Below are 13703 nucleotides of genomic sequence, written 5' to 3'. Positions count from 1 at the left end.
AAGCATACAAGACCATCTTTTCACTTCTGTTGGGTCTCACATATCAATTGATGGAGCATACAGTTAAAATCACTGAGTATGTTTTTCCGAAAGAAGTTTTTTTCTCTCTAGACTTGGTCTTCCTTTCCCTGCATTTTCCTGTCAAGAAACTGAAGTGGAAATTACCCTTAAAAAGTCCCACCAGCTGGGTTGACTCAGAATCATGTCTTTTTCTGCTGAAATCTGTTCCTTGTGTTAGAGAACATAATTCTAAAATTAACATTAAGTTAATTTAAAGGAACAGAATAGGTTGGAATGAGCATTCCTGCCTTGTTTTCTTTCAGATTATTCCCAGATGTGGTGAGGTTATGACTTAGGAGGCAGTGATAGAGGAGACAAGCAGAGCCCCCTCCTTTTCTAGCAGCCCTTTGTCTGCCCGGATGTTTGCTGGGTATGACAGCCTACTTTAGCAGTATCTAAGTGTGTACTCATCTTTTTCCTTATAATTGGTTTGTATTAGTTGAGAAGGTGGAAGATGCTTCTTCCCCAGCATTAGGTTCCAGTTGGACTCATGCACTGCCTAATTGAGACTTCGTGGTGTTATTCATGCTACAGTGTGTGACCAGAACTTGCAAAGGAGCTAGCCTGGGTATTGATGACCACTGCCATGACATAGTTTGTTATGGTGGCTAATCTGGGGCACAGCATTGCCTGTACCCTATCTCTCACTTTCTCCAACTAGCAAGGCCAAGATTCCCTAAAATCATGGGAGGCACCTTTTATTTTTTTAAAAAAATTGTTACCCTCAGATTTTTTTAAGGCATGCAAACTGGGGACCTGGGGTGTATGTGGGAAACGGTCTTGGTATGGGGAGAGATGAGAGGCCTCCCTTCTGTTCTTACCACTCCCCTTGTCATCTGGATGTGCCTTATACAGCAGCACAGATCCAGGTCCTTGGAGAGCAGTGTTTCCTGCGGGAGCCCCACCTGGTACTAAATTAGGTGATTTTAGGTAGTACTTGGAAAAACATTACACCAAATTGTTTACATTTTGATGTTTTTTTCAGTCCTTGTGGTTACCCAAAGGACAAAGTGTCAGTTTGGTGCTAGTATGTCTTTAACACCACTCCAGCACTCCATCATCTCTCTTTTTATTTTTTTTAAAGATTTTATTTATTTATTCATGAGAGACAGAGAAAGAGGCAGAGACGCAGAGGGAGAAGCAGGCTCCATGCAGGGAGCCTGACATGGGACTTGATCCAGGATCTCCAGGATCACGCCCTGGGCTGAAGGTGGTGCTAAACCGCTGAGCCATCCAGGCTGCCCCTCATCTCTCTTTTTAACTAAAAGAACCTGCCTCAGTCTCAGCAAATTTGGAACTAGACTTTAATTATATTAGTTTGTTTTCATTGTGTTTAATTTTACGCTTTTGTTAGTAAAGTCACACTGATTTTTATTTGCAGTAGTAATAAATGTTTTTCTTTCAAAGTACATTTTAAAATAAGTTTACTAAAAGAAAACAGTAAGTTTAAATAGTTTTGGATGGCAAGACTAGCAGAAGAACTATAGGAGCGACAAGTCTGAGAGACCTTATGGTAAAGGAGGCCTGGCTCGGGCTTGGAGGAGGCAGATGACTTTGACCACTGATGCCAGGAGCTTTATGGAGGACCTCTGCTTCATTCAGGGATGGGCTAGTTTGAGTGATGAGTAGTGGCATGGAGGGGGCTTGAATGGGCAGTGTTCTGGGTAGTTGTAAGGATTGTAGTGTTAATTTTTCTCTTTTCCTCCTTGTAGAAACGGACCTGAATTTGAAGCTAGGATACGACAGAATGAGATCAACAACCCCAAGTTTAACTTCTTGAACCCCAACGACCCTTACCATGCCTACTACCGCCACAAGGTCAGCGAGTTCAAGGAGGGGAAGGCTCAGGAGCCCTCAGCCGCCATCCCCAAGGTCATGCAGCAGCAACAGCAGGCCACCCAGCAGCAGCTGCCCCAGAAGGTTAGAGCCATCCCCTTCCTTCATATCCCCGGGGCTGAAAGGGAAGCCAGGCCAGGGAGGGAAGGATAATGAACTCTGTTATCCAAACCTCACTGCTAGCCAGGAGAAACATGAGGTTTTTATCCACAGAGGCAGACACTGAGGCTCAGGCAGCATAGTATTGCCGCCTTTGACGTTTCCTGAGCATTGCTTATCTGGCTCTATGCTCAGTACTTTAGGAGTCTTGTTGGCACCGCACAGCAGCTGCTTGAGGAGAACAGCAAAGTGACCATTTTACAGATGAGGAACCTGACACTTGGGGAAGTAGGATTTACCTGGGCCATAGAGTCAATAGTCCACAGAGTTCAAGTTCTTAGCCTGTACTTTTTGCCTTGACCATGGAGTAAGGACAGTGCTGTGATGTGGCTTGTGGGCCCCTCCTTGAGCCATCCCTCTCATCCATCCTATCTTCCCAGGGCCCTTCCTTGTGGCCTGCTGTAATACCCTAATCCTCTTTAGGTCCATCACTTAGGACAGTTAGGGTTGTCAATGAGAACAAGAAGAGCTGGCACATTTTGCCTCCTTTATAGACCTAGTCTGGTCCCTTCTCTTTGCTCTATTCCTGGACCATGGTGGAAAAAGCTACCTCCTGTTTTACAGTGGGAAATAAAGGTTGGAATAGATTCTATGACCATGCATTACCATTTACTACTGCTAAGGCCTCAGACTACCTCAGTTTCCTCATCTATAAAAGGGATTCATAGTACCTGTTCTATCCACCACATGGTTCATGTGGAGGCCAGATGAGGTAACAAACATGGAAGTTCTCTGTCCAGGGGGTCCTCCGCACACATGTAGGGCTTACTGTGTCCTCCGTCCTCCTCTGGTGGGGTTTAATAAGGCATTTTCCCGTCAGATCTTCTGCCCCTCAGTTTTGGCCCTTGATTTCAGGGCAACAGCAAAAATACAGAAGGGCAGGTTCTTGTTCGAAGCCATTTGGGAATTTGAGTCCACAGTTTGCCAAGAAACTGGCACTCTTATGAGTTAGGATTCTCACACCATGGGCCAGAGGTGTTTACATGATTAACAGGAGTGTAGAGGTCTCTGCCATCCTGTCTGGGGTGTCTTCCCATCACCTCTCAAGCCTCACATTCTCTCTGCATCTTAGGTCCAAGCCCAGGTGATCCAAGAGACCATCGTGCCCAAAGAGCCCCCTCCTGAGTTTGAGTTCATCGCAGACCCCCCGTCCATCTCAGCCTTCGACCTGGATGTGGTAAAGCTGACAGCTCAGTTTGTGGCCAGGAATGGCCGCCAGTTTCTGACCCAACTGATGCAGAAAGAGCAACGCAACTACCAGTTTGACTTCCTCCGCCCGCAGCACAGCCTCTTCAACTACTTCACAAAGCTGGTGGAGCAGTACACCAAGGTGCCTCGCCAGGGCAGGGGTGGGGGTGCTGGGCCTAGGGAAGGAAGGCACCATGAATAAGCACTGGATCTACTCGTGTCTATAAGGACATGACTCCTCTGTGGACCCTCAGGCAGGTGTTAAAAATTATACTTCGGTGTAAGATCTTGATTTCTAATTCAGTTCTGCCTCTTAAATGTAACATAGACTGCTGGTTTTAAATAGAAGTAAAATGTGTGATTGATAACTGCCATTAGGCTGGTGCCTGCTGTGTGACAAGGCCAAGTGATGCTAGCTGCTTTTAAAGTATATTGAAATATTCAGTTGCCTAGCACAGATGTGAGAAGAAGCAAGCCCTTAATAATTACCTCCTTTTGCCCAGTTTGCTCTTCATAAGAACCTAGGAGATATTCCCTCCTTCCCCTTTTTTTCTTTATAAGGCAATTTTTTTTTTAAGATTTTATGTATTAGGGAGAGAGAGAGAGAGGCAGAGAGACATAGGCAGAGGGAAAAGCAGGCTCCCTGCAGGGATCCTGATGTGGGACTCAATCCTGGGACTCCAGGATCACGCCCTGAGCTGAAGGCAGATGCTCAACCACTGAGCCACACAGGCATCCTCCTCTACCCTTTTTTAAAAGCAGAAATAGGCTCAGAGAGTTGAAGTCATTTACTCATGGTCGTCAGCTAGTAAGTAGCTGCACTCAAATATTTATATTGTTTTTCACCCCGAGGGGTACCTTACATTAGAACTATAATGTAAATAAGCACTGGGGTTAGGAGTTGGGGTAACTAGGTGATGGGGATTAAGGAGAGCATATGATGTGTTGAGCATTGGGTGTTCTATATGTTGGCAAACTGAATTAAAAAAAAAAAGCACTGGAAAACATTTAACATAAGTAAGGATAAGCTAGTATTGTTGGGATACTTGTATATGTAGCATTCTGTCACTTAATCTCTAGTAATTTACAAGGTAGCCACTCATACTTATTTTACACAGGAAGTAGGCACACAGTTAACTTGGACAGGATCACACATCTAGGGCTTGCTAAACTGGGACTTGAACTCTGGCATTTTTACTCCAGAACCTGAGATCTGGGTGTTAGGGTCTGTATTAAGAAGATCTTAATTATCATGCTACATTGTTAGAATCAAGATTGGGACAAGTCAATATTAATATTTAAAAACAATCAAATTAACTTCTTGCAAAGTACACTGATACAAACTTGCCAGTGGCTTGTTTTTCTTGCTCCACATGTAGCTGAGGTTGTCTTCCCTCTTTACTGGTGTGGTTTATACATCTGTTTTTGTTTTTTAGAGTAGCACGTTAAAGATCTGACTTGAAAAGATTTGTAATGGTTTACTCTTAGTTCACTTTATGTAACTAGAAAGGATTATAAAGGTGCATGTGTTTGGAAAATGATCAAATCCAAAAATGGTGGTGGAATAGCTAAAACAACAATCATGAAAGCCAAAGGTTTTGTGTAATTAGTTATCCAGGAGCAATTTTAATTAAGCCCTGTGTTATTTTTCCTTTGTGTACTACTTCCAGGGTTGAAGGTCTCGAGATTCCTTTTTATTCTGTTATTTTCCTGTTCTTCTTTTTCAAGATTTGGGTATTAACATTAGCATTTTAACCTGAGGTCACTGGTGTCTGTCTCTGGTCATTGGAGACCATAGGAATAGATTTATTCATGAGGTAGAGGTATAGGGAGGATAGAGTGGGGCTGAACCCACTTTACTAGTGACAATAAATACTATTGGGAATTTATGCTGTTTTGAACAAAGCCATCATTCGTTGTCTCATCAAATATATGTTCGTTGTCAGACTTTATTTCAAATGCTAGACATAAAATAGTAAACTAAAGATAGAAATCTCAAAAAAAAAAAAATAAAAAATAAAGATAGAAATCTCTGTTTTTGTGTAGTTTCTGTTCCAGTGAGGGGGACAAGCAAGTGCAACGTCAGTGGATGTCCGATGGTAATAAATACTACAGAGAATAGAAAGCAGGGGACGGAATGTAGGAGATGAAGTCTGTAGGCGGCAGTCTGGAGTCCGGGTTGTCAGGGGAGCATGTGCAAAAGGGTAGGAACAGCCCTGTGCCCTGAGACCAGCCAGCACATGTACACTATATGCTGAGTGATGAGCAGTGCTTTTGCCTATTTTCCTGCCGATCCTTGCAACAGTTTTTTAAGTTGACTCTGCCAGCTTTAAGTGGTGGTGTCACTATTTATAGAAGGCAGCCAAGTTACAGAGGTTAAGTAACTTGTCCAAAGTCACACAGCAAAGTGGAGCTGGAATTGGGACCTGGAACCCCATCCTCTCACTTTTCCTGTGCCTTTCTACAGGTCCCGGAAGGCCACTTGTTTGTCCTGTATTGTGTGGCACTGACACCTGCTTTAACTCTTCATATTGCAGATCTTGATTCCCCCTAAAGGCTTATTTACAAAGCTCAAGAAAGAGGCGGAGAACCCCCGAGAAGTTTTGGACCAGGTAAACTGAATTATAACTAGTTAGTGGTGGTGTGGGTTGTTTCATACTTGGAATAAGGCTCTGAGGTGGGACCTTATTCAGTTCAGGCACAGGAGTGGTGGGAAGAAAGGCCTTATGGCCACAAAGGCTGAAGAACCCTGGACTCTGCTCTCTTTCTACTTTCTCTCAGCTTTACTGGATCTTCCTCTTTTCTGTCCTCACTAGAAGCCAACTGATTATTAGATTAGATGATTAGAAGCCAACTCCTGAATAGGCTTGCTGGTGACAAATGCCTTTTGCTGCCCCAAGTTTTCAGAGTCAAGGAGAGAGAAGGCATATTGGTGCTGCCTGTTCTGGGTGGCTGCATGAAGCCTTTGTTTCTCAGGTTCTCAGATTGCTGCTTCTCTTGTGGGTATGTGTTGTCACATACACTTCCTGGGACAGAGTTTGCTGCTCTGTGAGCATAGACCTCCTTGCCAACTCAAGCAGAAAACTGAGGTTATAACAAATGGCTGCCCTTGGGGCCCAGACACAAGGTTTCTGTGACATTTAGAATTTTTATTCTTTCCAATCTATGGGTCTGACTGAAACCAAATGCAAATACCAGCGTTTACTCCGGAAGTTCTCCCTGTAGACAGAACAGCCTCCTGTTTCAAAGGAGATGCTGGATTTGGTGAAGGGCCTGGAGGTGACCGCCCCATCAGCAGCAGACCCTGATCAGCTTAGCATCATGCCATTTCTGTCTCTTCAGGTGTGTTACCGGGTGGAGTGGGCCAAGTTCCAGGAGCGAGAGAGGAAGAAGGAAGAGGAGGAAAAGGAGAAGGAACGGGTGGCTTATGCACAGATCGACTGGCATGATTTTGTGGTGGTGGAAACCGTGGACTTCCAACCCAATGAACAAGGTAGATCTGTGACTCCAGATGAGTAGCCAGGAGCCATCCTGGAACATCTCAGGTATACATCTTTTCCCAGGGAGCAGCACAGTCCCGCAGAGAGTTTTATCTGTCTGTTTCATCTCTGCTATCAGAATCCTTCAAATTTGCCACATTGCCCCCACTTAAATCCAATAGAGCAAACATCGTGCCAGATGTTGGGTGGACGTCTGGAGCTGGGAGAGAAATCGGGCCCTTGGAGAGCTTACAGTGTGGGGAGGGCAGACTGATGGGTCTTTGCTAAGGATTGTCTGTGGAGGTTGCCTTTGACTCTGAATCACCCTCTACCAGGGAATTTCCCTCCCCCCACCACCCCGGAGGAGCTGGGGGCCCGAATCCTCATTCAGGAGCGCTATGAGAAGTTTGGGGAAAGTGAAGAGGTTGAAATGGAGGTCGAGTCTGATGAAGAGGATGAGAAACAGGAGAAGGCAGAGGAGCCTCCTTCCCAGTTGGACCAGGATACTCAAGTGCAAGATATGGATGAGGTATATGCTCCTGGGAGGTCCTGCAAGCTGGCCTTTCCCTCTGGAGCTTAAGGAGATGGTGCTTTCCACAAGTCAGATCCAGCTCCCTTATGAACCTTGAAAGGAGGCATGGGTCCCGAAAAGGGATCCCAGCTGAGCAGCTGCCCAAACCCAGGCAGCATAGAGCCTCTTTCTAGCTCTGGCAACAAAGATTCATTCACAGGCAAGGATCTAAAAGCTGTGCTGGCTCTGTTCTGTGACCTTCCCCCCTTGGCCCAGAGGCCCTATTCTCCCCTGCCCCCATGCCAGCTCTCAGTAAGGGAACACTTTTTGCCACATGCTTTGATGCATTTGAGCCTAGGCCCAGATGATTAGTGGTTCCCAGAGCTTTTCTCAGTGTAGACTGTGCTTCTTTTCGGCCGCCTCTACCACCCCTACCCCCCCTCCCGCCCCAGGCAGGCATAGAGTCTCCGGAGCCAAGCTGCTCTCCTCCTCTTGGAAAGAAATTGTGTGTGAGAAGAAAGGCCCCTGTGTCTGTGGGAATTAACTTTTTCTCTCCCTCCCAGCATTGCTCCATGAGTAGCTACCATTGAGCACTGACTTGCCCCCCGCACCCTCCCTCCCCAGCATGTTTAAGTGCCCTTGGTCTCCTGGGACTGCCTGGTGCCAGCTGCTGGAAATGCCTGGGCGGAGTGTTAGCACCACGGCCCCCAGCACTCCCATTCATGTTGTGAGGAAACAGCTTGGCCAGCTGCCGGCTGGCCTCGGCTGCCCCCAGAGGCTTAGCACATAGATGCTGGCTGGCAAAGACCTAAGTTCCTTGCCACCCTGAGAGCCATCAGGGCTTAGCTTCAGGGAGGTGGCCTGTCAGCCATTCTCTGAGTCCTACCATTGCTTTGCTTTTCAGGGTTCAGATGATGAAGAAGAAGGGCAGAAAGTGCCCCCACCCCCAGAGACACCGATGCCGCCTCCTCTGCCCCCAACTCCAGACCAGGTCATTGTTCGGAAGGACTATGACCCCAAAGGTAGGGCCTGCATTCCTGCCTTCAAACGTTCCCCAGAGCTATCTGTTTCTAGGAGAGAGTGAGGTGGCTTGTCTCGAAGGCATTGATAACCCATCCTTCGCAGGCCTAGCGGTGGGGAACAGAGCTGAGTCATCTCTGGTGCCGAAGTGCCTTGCACAGTACCAGGTATAGCATGGCACTAAATGGATGTGTCTCAGATGAGTGATGTGTAAATGAAACAACAGTCTTGACCCTGACTACTTTCCAGTGTTCTCATTCAGGCATCTCTGTTTCCTTTTAGCTTCCAAGCCCCTGCCTCCAGCTCCTGCTCCAGATGAATATCTTGTGTCTCCTATCACGGGGGAGAAGATCCCTGCCAGCAAAATGCAGGAACATATGCGCATCGGACTCCTTGATCCCCGCTGGCTAGAGCAGCGAGACCGCTCCATCCGTGAGAAGCAGAGTGATGATGAAGTTTATGCACCAGGTGAGGTGGCGGTTCTCCCACCCGGTCCATACTTCTCTGACTCAGTCCTGACTCAATTTGACCCATAGGAGTCTCTAGACCATGGTAAACTTGCTTTAAGTAAATGGCAACAACTAAGATCAACAAAACACTTTGAGGATAGTGGATCCTGTGATGCTACAAAAGAACTCCCCATTTTCTATAAAGACTCTTTATAAGACTCCTCTAAAGGCAGGCACCTGACATGGATGGCATCCCAGAGGTTTCAGAGCTAGGAAAGTTGACCTTTTTGGGGCTGTCTTAGAATGAGGGCTCGGGTGGCTGGAGCACCCTGAGTGCCTTTGAAATGAGACACAATAGGAAGAATACTTTTGTCCCAGAGGCAGGAGACTGAGCATTTAGTCCTGACTGTTACTTGCCATTTGTGTGACTTGGTCTCTCAGTTGCTTTTCGTAAGTCAAGTGGTTGGACAAGCTCTAGTGTACAGGCTTAGTGTTAACCAGGCAGCTTTCCCCAGGCTCAGAGGAGAGGCATGCCTTGTTGGGACCCAGACTCAGCCTGCCCCCATGGGGCTACCCTATACCCTGCACCAGGAGAGTTCTATTAGAAAGGCACCTGGTTTTAGTTTCCTTTTTGTCCCCTGCCTCTATTCTGTGACTGTATCTAGGTCTGGATATCGAGAGCAGCTTGAAACAGTTGGCTGAGCGGCGTACTGACATCTTTGGAGTAGAGGAAACAGCCATCGGTAAGAAGATCGGTGAGGAGGAGATCCAGAAGCCAGAGGAAAAGGTACAGTTCTGATGGATCCTAGTGCCTTCCCCACCCTCACACACCTAGACTTGGGCTGTATTCTAGGACCCTTGACAATCTGTGGCCTTGCTTTTCCTTGCAGGTGACCTGGGATGGCCACTCAGGCAGCATGGCCCGGACCCAGCAGGCTGCCCAGGCCAATATTACCCTCCAGGAACAGATAGAAGCCATCCACAAGGCCAAGGGCCTAGTGCCAGAGGATGATACCAAAGAGAAGATTGGCCCCAGCAAACCCAATGAACTTCCCCAGCAGCCACCACCTCCATCTTCAGCCACCAACATTCCTAGCTCTGCCCCACCCATTACCTCTGTGCCTCGGCCACCTGCAGTAAGCCAATATCTATTTTGGGACTGATCTTGTAGAGTTTGGTTCTTGGGGCCAGACACTATTGGCTGTGAAGGACAACTTCTTTATGGTAGAGCCCAAGTACTGCTTGGGTCAAGTTGAGAGACAAAGGACTCTTTAATTTTCAGTGGGAACCTCTAGTCTGATCTTCCATCTTTGGGAGGATTGGAATAGGGAGGGAGGCAAGAGGCAAATTGTGAGAAGCAGGCTTGGGGCAGAGAAGGGCTACAGGGCTTAACAGATCTTCACGTACTGATGGCCTGACTCCAGAAAACTAAGTTGAGGTCAGCTTCTTCTTCTTTTTTTTTTTTTTTTTTTTTTTTAATTTTATTTATTTACTTATGAGAGACACAGAGAGAGGCAGAGACACAGGCAGAAGGAGAAGCAGGCTCCATATAGGGAGCCCGATGTGGGACTCGATCCCAGGACTCCGGGATCACGCCCTGGGCCAAAGGCAGGCACTAAACCACTGAGCCACCCAGGGATCCCCGGTCAGCCTCTTTAGTGGCTCTTTCAGTGTCTGCCACAAGCAGCTGGTTGACTCGCAAGTGGAAAGAGTGTTCTCCTCAGCCTCTCGGCATAGTTCCTGTCAGAGTCTGGTTGTGAGGCTGCAGTCTGTCAGCCCCAGGGGACTCTGTCAGAGCTGTCCAGCCCTCATCCTCAAAGGCTACAGGTGGCTAATCTTATATGGCCTTAAGGTCCCGTTTTGGCTTCCTGTGACCTAATGGATCCCTTCTCCCCCACAGATGCCGCCTCCTGTTCGTACCACAGTTGTGTCTGCAGTACCTGTCATGCCCCGACCCCCGATGGCATCAGTGGTCCGACTACCCCCAGGCTCAGTGATTGCACCCATGCCACCTATCATCCATGCACCCAGGATCAACGTGGTGCCCATGCCTCCCTCGGCCCCTCCTATCATGGCACCCCGCCCACCTCCCATGATTGTGCCAACAGGTCAGTGTTTCTTGTATCACTTGCCAGGCTATTGGGTCAGCACTATAGACCAAACTCTGTGAACAGAGCAGTGGCTAATGGTAGTGGCCAGCTATTTTAGCTGGGGCCCAGCCCAGAGGAAAGCCATGGCTTCCCCACATGAATGATCCCTGGGCTAGGAGCTGGGCAGCCACAGGTCCTGGGGGAGATAGTGGGGTTTGTGTACTGAATGGTCAGGCCCCAGACAGGTGCAGAGGTCTGGTCATGCTTGCTGTCCACTGGCCCCTGCTGGCAGGGAACTTGCTGTCCGTTATGGGCAGTCTCCGGGGCCTCCCTGCCAGGGAACCTGCTGGCTGCCAGACTTTACAAGTTGACCCTTCACACCTCTAACTGGGAAGAGCAGGAAACCTTTGCAATCTCCCCTCACTTCTCACTGGCCCTCAGTTCCAGGGCCTTCCTCCCACTCATGAGACTACTTATTCTTGTCCTTGCAGCGTTTGTGCCCGCTCCACCTGTGGCACCTGTCCCAGCTCCAGCCCCAATGCCCCCTGTCCACCCCCCACCTCCCATGGAGGATGAACCAGCCTCCAAGAAACTGAAGACAGAGGACAGTCTCGTACCTGAGGAGGAGTTCCTGCGCAGAAACAAGGTATGTGAGTGCGCACCCGTGGCCGTGGTGTCTAGTTGGGGGATCCAATCCTGCTGCAGTTACACACTACCTGGCTAAGTATCTGCCTTCAGTTCGGGTTATGATCTCAGGGTCCTGGGATCAAGCTCCACGTCAGGTTCCTTGCTTAGCAGGGAGTCGGCTTCTCCTTCTCCCTCAGCCCCTCCTTTCCCCATAATCGCTTGCTCTCGCATGCTCTCTTTGTCTGAAATAAATAAAATATCTTCGAAAAAATAAAGATTTTATATATTAGAGCATGCACAAGCCTGGGGGAGAGGGAGAAGCAGACTCCTGCTGAGCAAGGAGCCTGACCTGGGGTTTGATCCCAGTACCCTGGGATCGTGACCTGAGCCAAAGGCAGATGTTCAACCAACTAAGCCACCAGGCACCACTGCTGGGCATTTTCTTACCACTTTTTCAGTTCCAAACTTACCAGGAGTCAGGGTAGAAGTCATTTTAAAGAGAAACCAAATCTTGAAAATGGGGAGTCAGTTGTGCCATGTCACTAGTTACATTAGTAGTGAATTGGGCCAGAGTCCAAGAGCCTAGACGGACAGGTGACATTGTTTAGATTGGCCCAGGAATAGGAAAGCATAGTTCCTGGTGGGCTCAGGGTTCCCAGGGCATAAAGGCCATGTCCTGTTTTGTAGGGTCCAGTGTCTATCAAAGTTCAAGTGCCCAACATGCAGGATAAGACTGAATGGAAACTGAACGGACAAGTGCTGGTCTTCACGCTCCCACTCACAGACCAGGTATGAGTTCTGTGGCTAACTGGCATCAGGTGCAGGGGGTTCAAGGAGACGGGGCAGCTTTCTTCAGCTGACCTTAGCAAAGGGGTGAGCAATCTTTTGGTCCCACAGGTCTCTGTCATCAAGGTGAAGATTCATGAAGCCACGGGTATGCCTGCAGGGAAACAGAAGCTACAGTATGAGGTAAGTCAGATAAGTCGGTGGTCCTGCCCCTTGGGTCTCAACACCTCTGCCATCCCAGAAGCTAACTCCTCTGTGGAATAAAGGAATGGGGAGATGTTGGGGTGGCCACATGAGTCTGTCCTAGAAGTGATGTTGCCTGGGAGTGCCAGGGTAGGTTAGCCAGACAGGGCGAGGCTCTGATAGGGGGAGCCCTCGCAGTATAGTCTTGTGTGTGGCCCAAAATCTTTTGCCTCAATGGCTAGGGTGGACATCAGGAACTAGACTTGGGAATGCTATAGTGGGCTTCAGGCCCAGTGGTGGAGCCATCTCAGCCAGTGTGGTCTGGGGTAGTAGCCTGGCTTTGTGCAGGGACACAGAACTGATCATACAGCTCAACCTGGTACCCACCTGGCCACAATGGGGCTGCTTTATTCTCCCTCTTAGGACTTTGACAAATTCCTGAGCCTCAGTTTCCTGTTCTATAAAATGAGACTCTTGGATTGATCTCTAAAAGGTCTTATGATTTAAGAGTCAGAATTCCATGGGGTTGGTCTGGGTCAACATCTGGGGAGTTGACAAAGAGGAAAAGCATGGGTTAGTAGGAAGGAAGGAAAGCAGAGCATTCTAGGGGGAACCGGAGACCTTCAATGTCACCCTCTGCCACCCCCATCCCCACCCCCACCCCCACCAGTGCCCCATCTTGTTGCAGGCTGCTGTATTCACTGAGCTCAGAGTGAATGGATGTTGGGAGTTATGAGACTGTACACTACTCAGGGCCAGGATGCCCTGTGCTAAAGCATACTATCTGTTTTCCAGGGTATTTTCATCAAGGATTCCAACTCACTGGCTTACTACAACATGGCCAATGGTGCCATTATCCACCTGGCCCTCAAGGAGAGAGGCGGGCGGAAGAAGTAGAGGAGAGAAACCTGCTGTTAGATCTCAGCCACTGCCGTTTTTGCCTCTCCTGTCTCCCACTGCCCTATTCTCTGCCCCAGCCCCAGGAGACCCTGCCTTGCACATTTGTTTCTCTCTCAACTAAATTTGGAAATTCAAATTGTCCTGACAAGTTTTCTTCTTCACATGGGTAAGGGAGAGCTTTCTAAGCCAGTCTTCTCCCCAGTGGTCTCTGGAATCCTTTTGTGTTTGAGTCTTGACTTGAGGGGATTCATTTCTTTGAGTAGCATGTTAGGAGATGTGAACTCAGAAATGTCCTGTGGGATAGTGTCATAGTACTAAGTGGCACGTGGCTGATAGAATATGGTTGTTCTCATTGTTAATCATTTTGTATCTTGCCATGGTTGTCTAATAAACCTCTTGTATCCTTCTTGTGAAA

At 48.1% G+C, this 13703-nt stretch overlaps 1 protein-coding gene across 1 annotated transcript in view; it reads left to right on the top strand.

Annotated features, from left to right (window-relative positions):
* The window catches only part of SF3A1 (splicing factor 3a subunit 1), an 18694-nt gene extending 4991 nt beyond the window's left edge, over positions 1 to 13703 (top strand). The window contains exons 3-16 of the mRNA XM_038575633.1: positions 1773 to 1980; positions 3128 to 3385; positions 5781 to 5855; positions 6586 to 6736; positions 7058 to 7251; positions 8138 to 8255; positions 8536 to 8721; positions 9368 to 9489; positions 9593 to 9838; positions 10603 to 10810; positions 11284 to 11438; positions 12107 to 12208; positions 12317 to 12388; positions 13184 to 13703. Of these exons, the coding sequence (XP_038431561.1) occupies positions 1773 to 1980; positions 3128 to 3385; positions 5781 to 5855; positions 6586 to 6736; positions 7058 to 7251; positions 8138 to 8255; positions 8536 to 8721; positions 9368 to 9489; positions 9593 to 9838; positions 10603 to 10810; positions 11284 to 11438; positions 12107 to 12208; positions 12317 to 12388; positions 13184 to 13285 (2197 nt within the window). The 3' untranslated portion in view covers positions 13286 to 13703. The remainder of the gene's footprint in view (positions 1 to 1772; positions 1981 to 3127; positions 3386 to 5780; positions 5856 to 6585; positions 6737 to 7057; positions 7252 to 8137; positions 8256 to 8535; positions 8722 to 9367; positions 9490 to 9592; positions 9839 to 10602; positions 10811 to 11283; positions 11439 to 12106; positions 12209 to 12316; positions 12389 to 13183) is intronic.

Source organism: Canis lupus, chromosome 26 (assembly GCF_011100685.1).
Source record: "Canis lupus familiaris isolate Mischka breed German Shepherd chromosome 26, alternate assembly UU_Cfam_GSD_1.0, whole genome shotgun sequence".
NCBI classification, from domain to species: Eukaryota; Metazoa; Chordata; class Mammalia; order Carnivora; family Canidae; genus Canis; species Canis lupus.
Note: the sequence above shows the minus strand (reverse complement) of the source record. Positions and strands in the feature narration are given on the sequence as shown.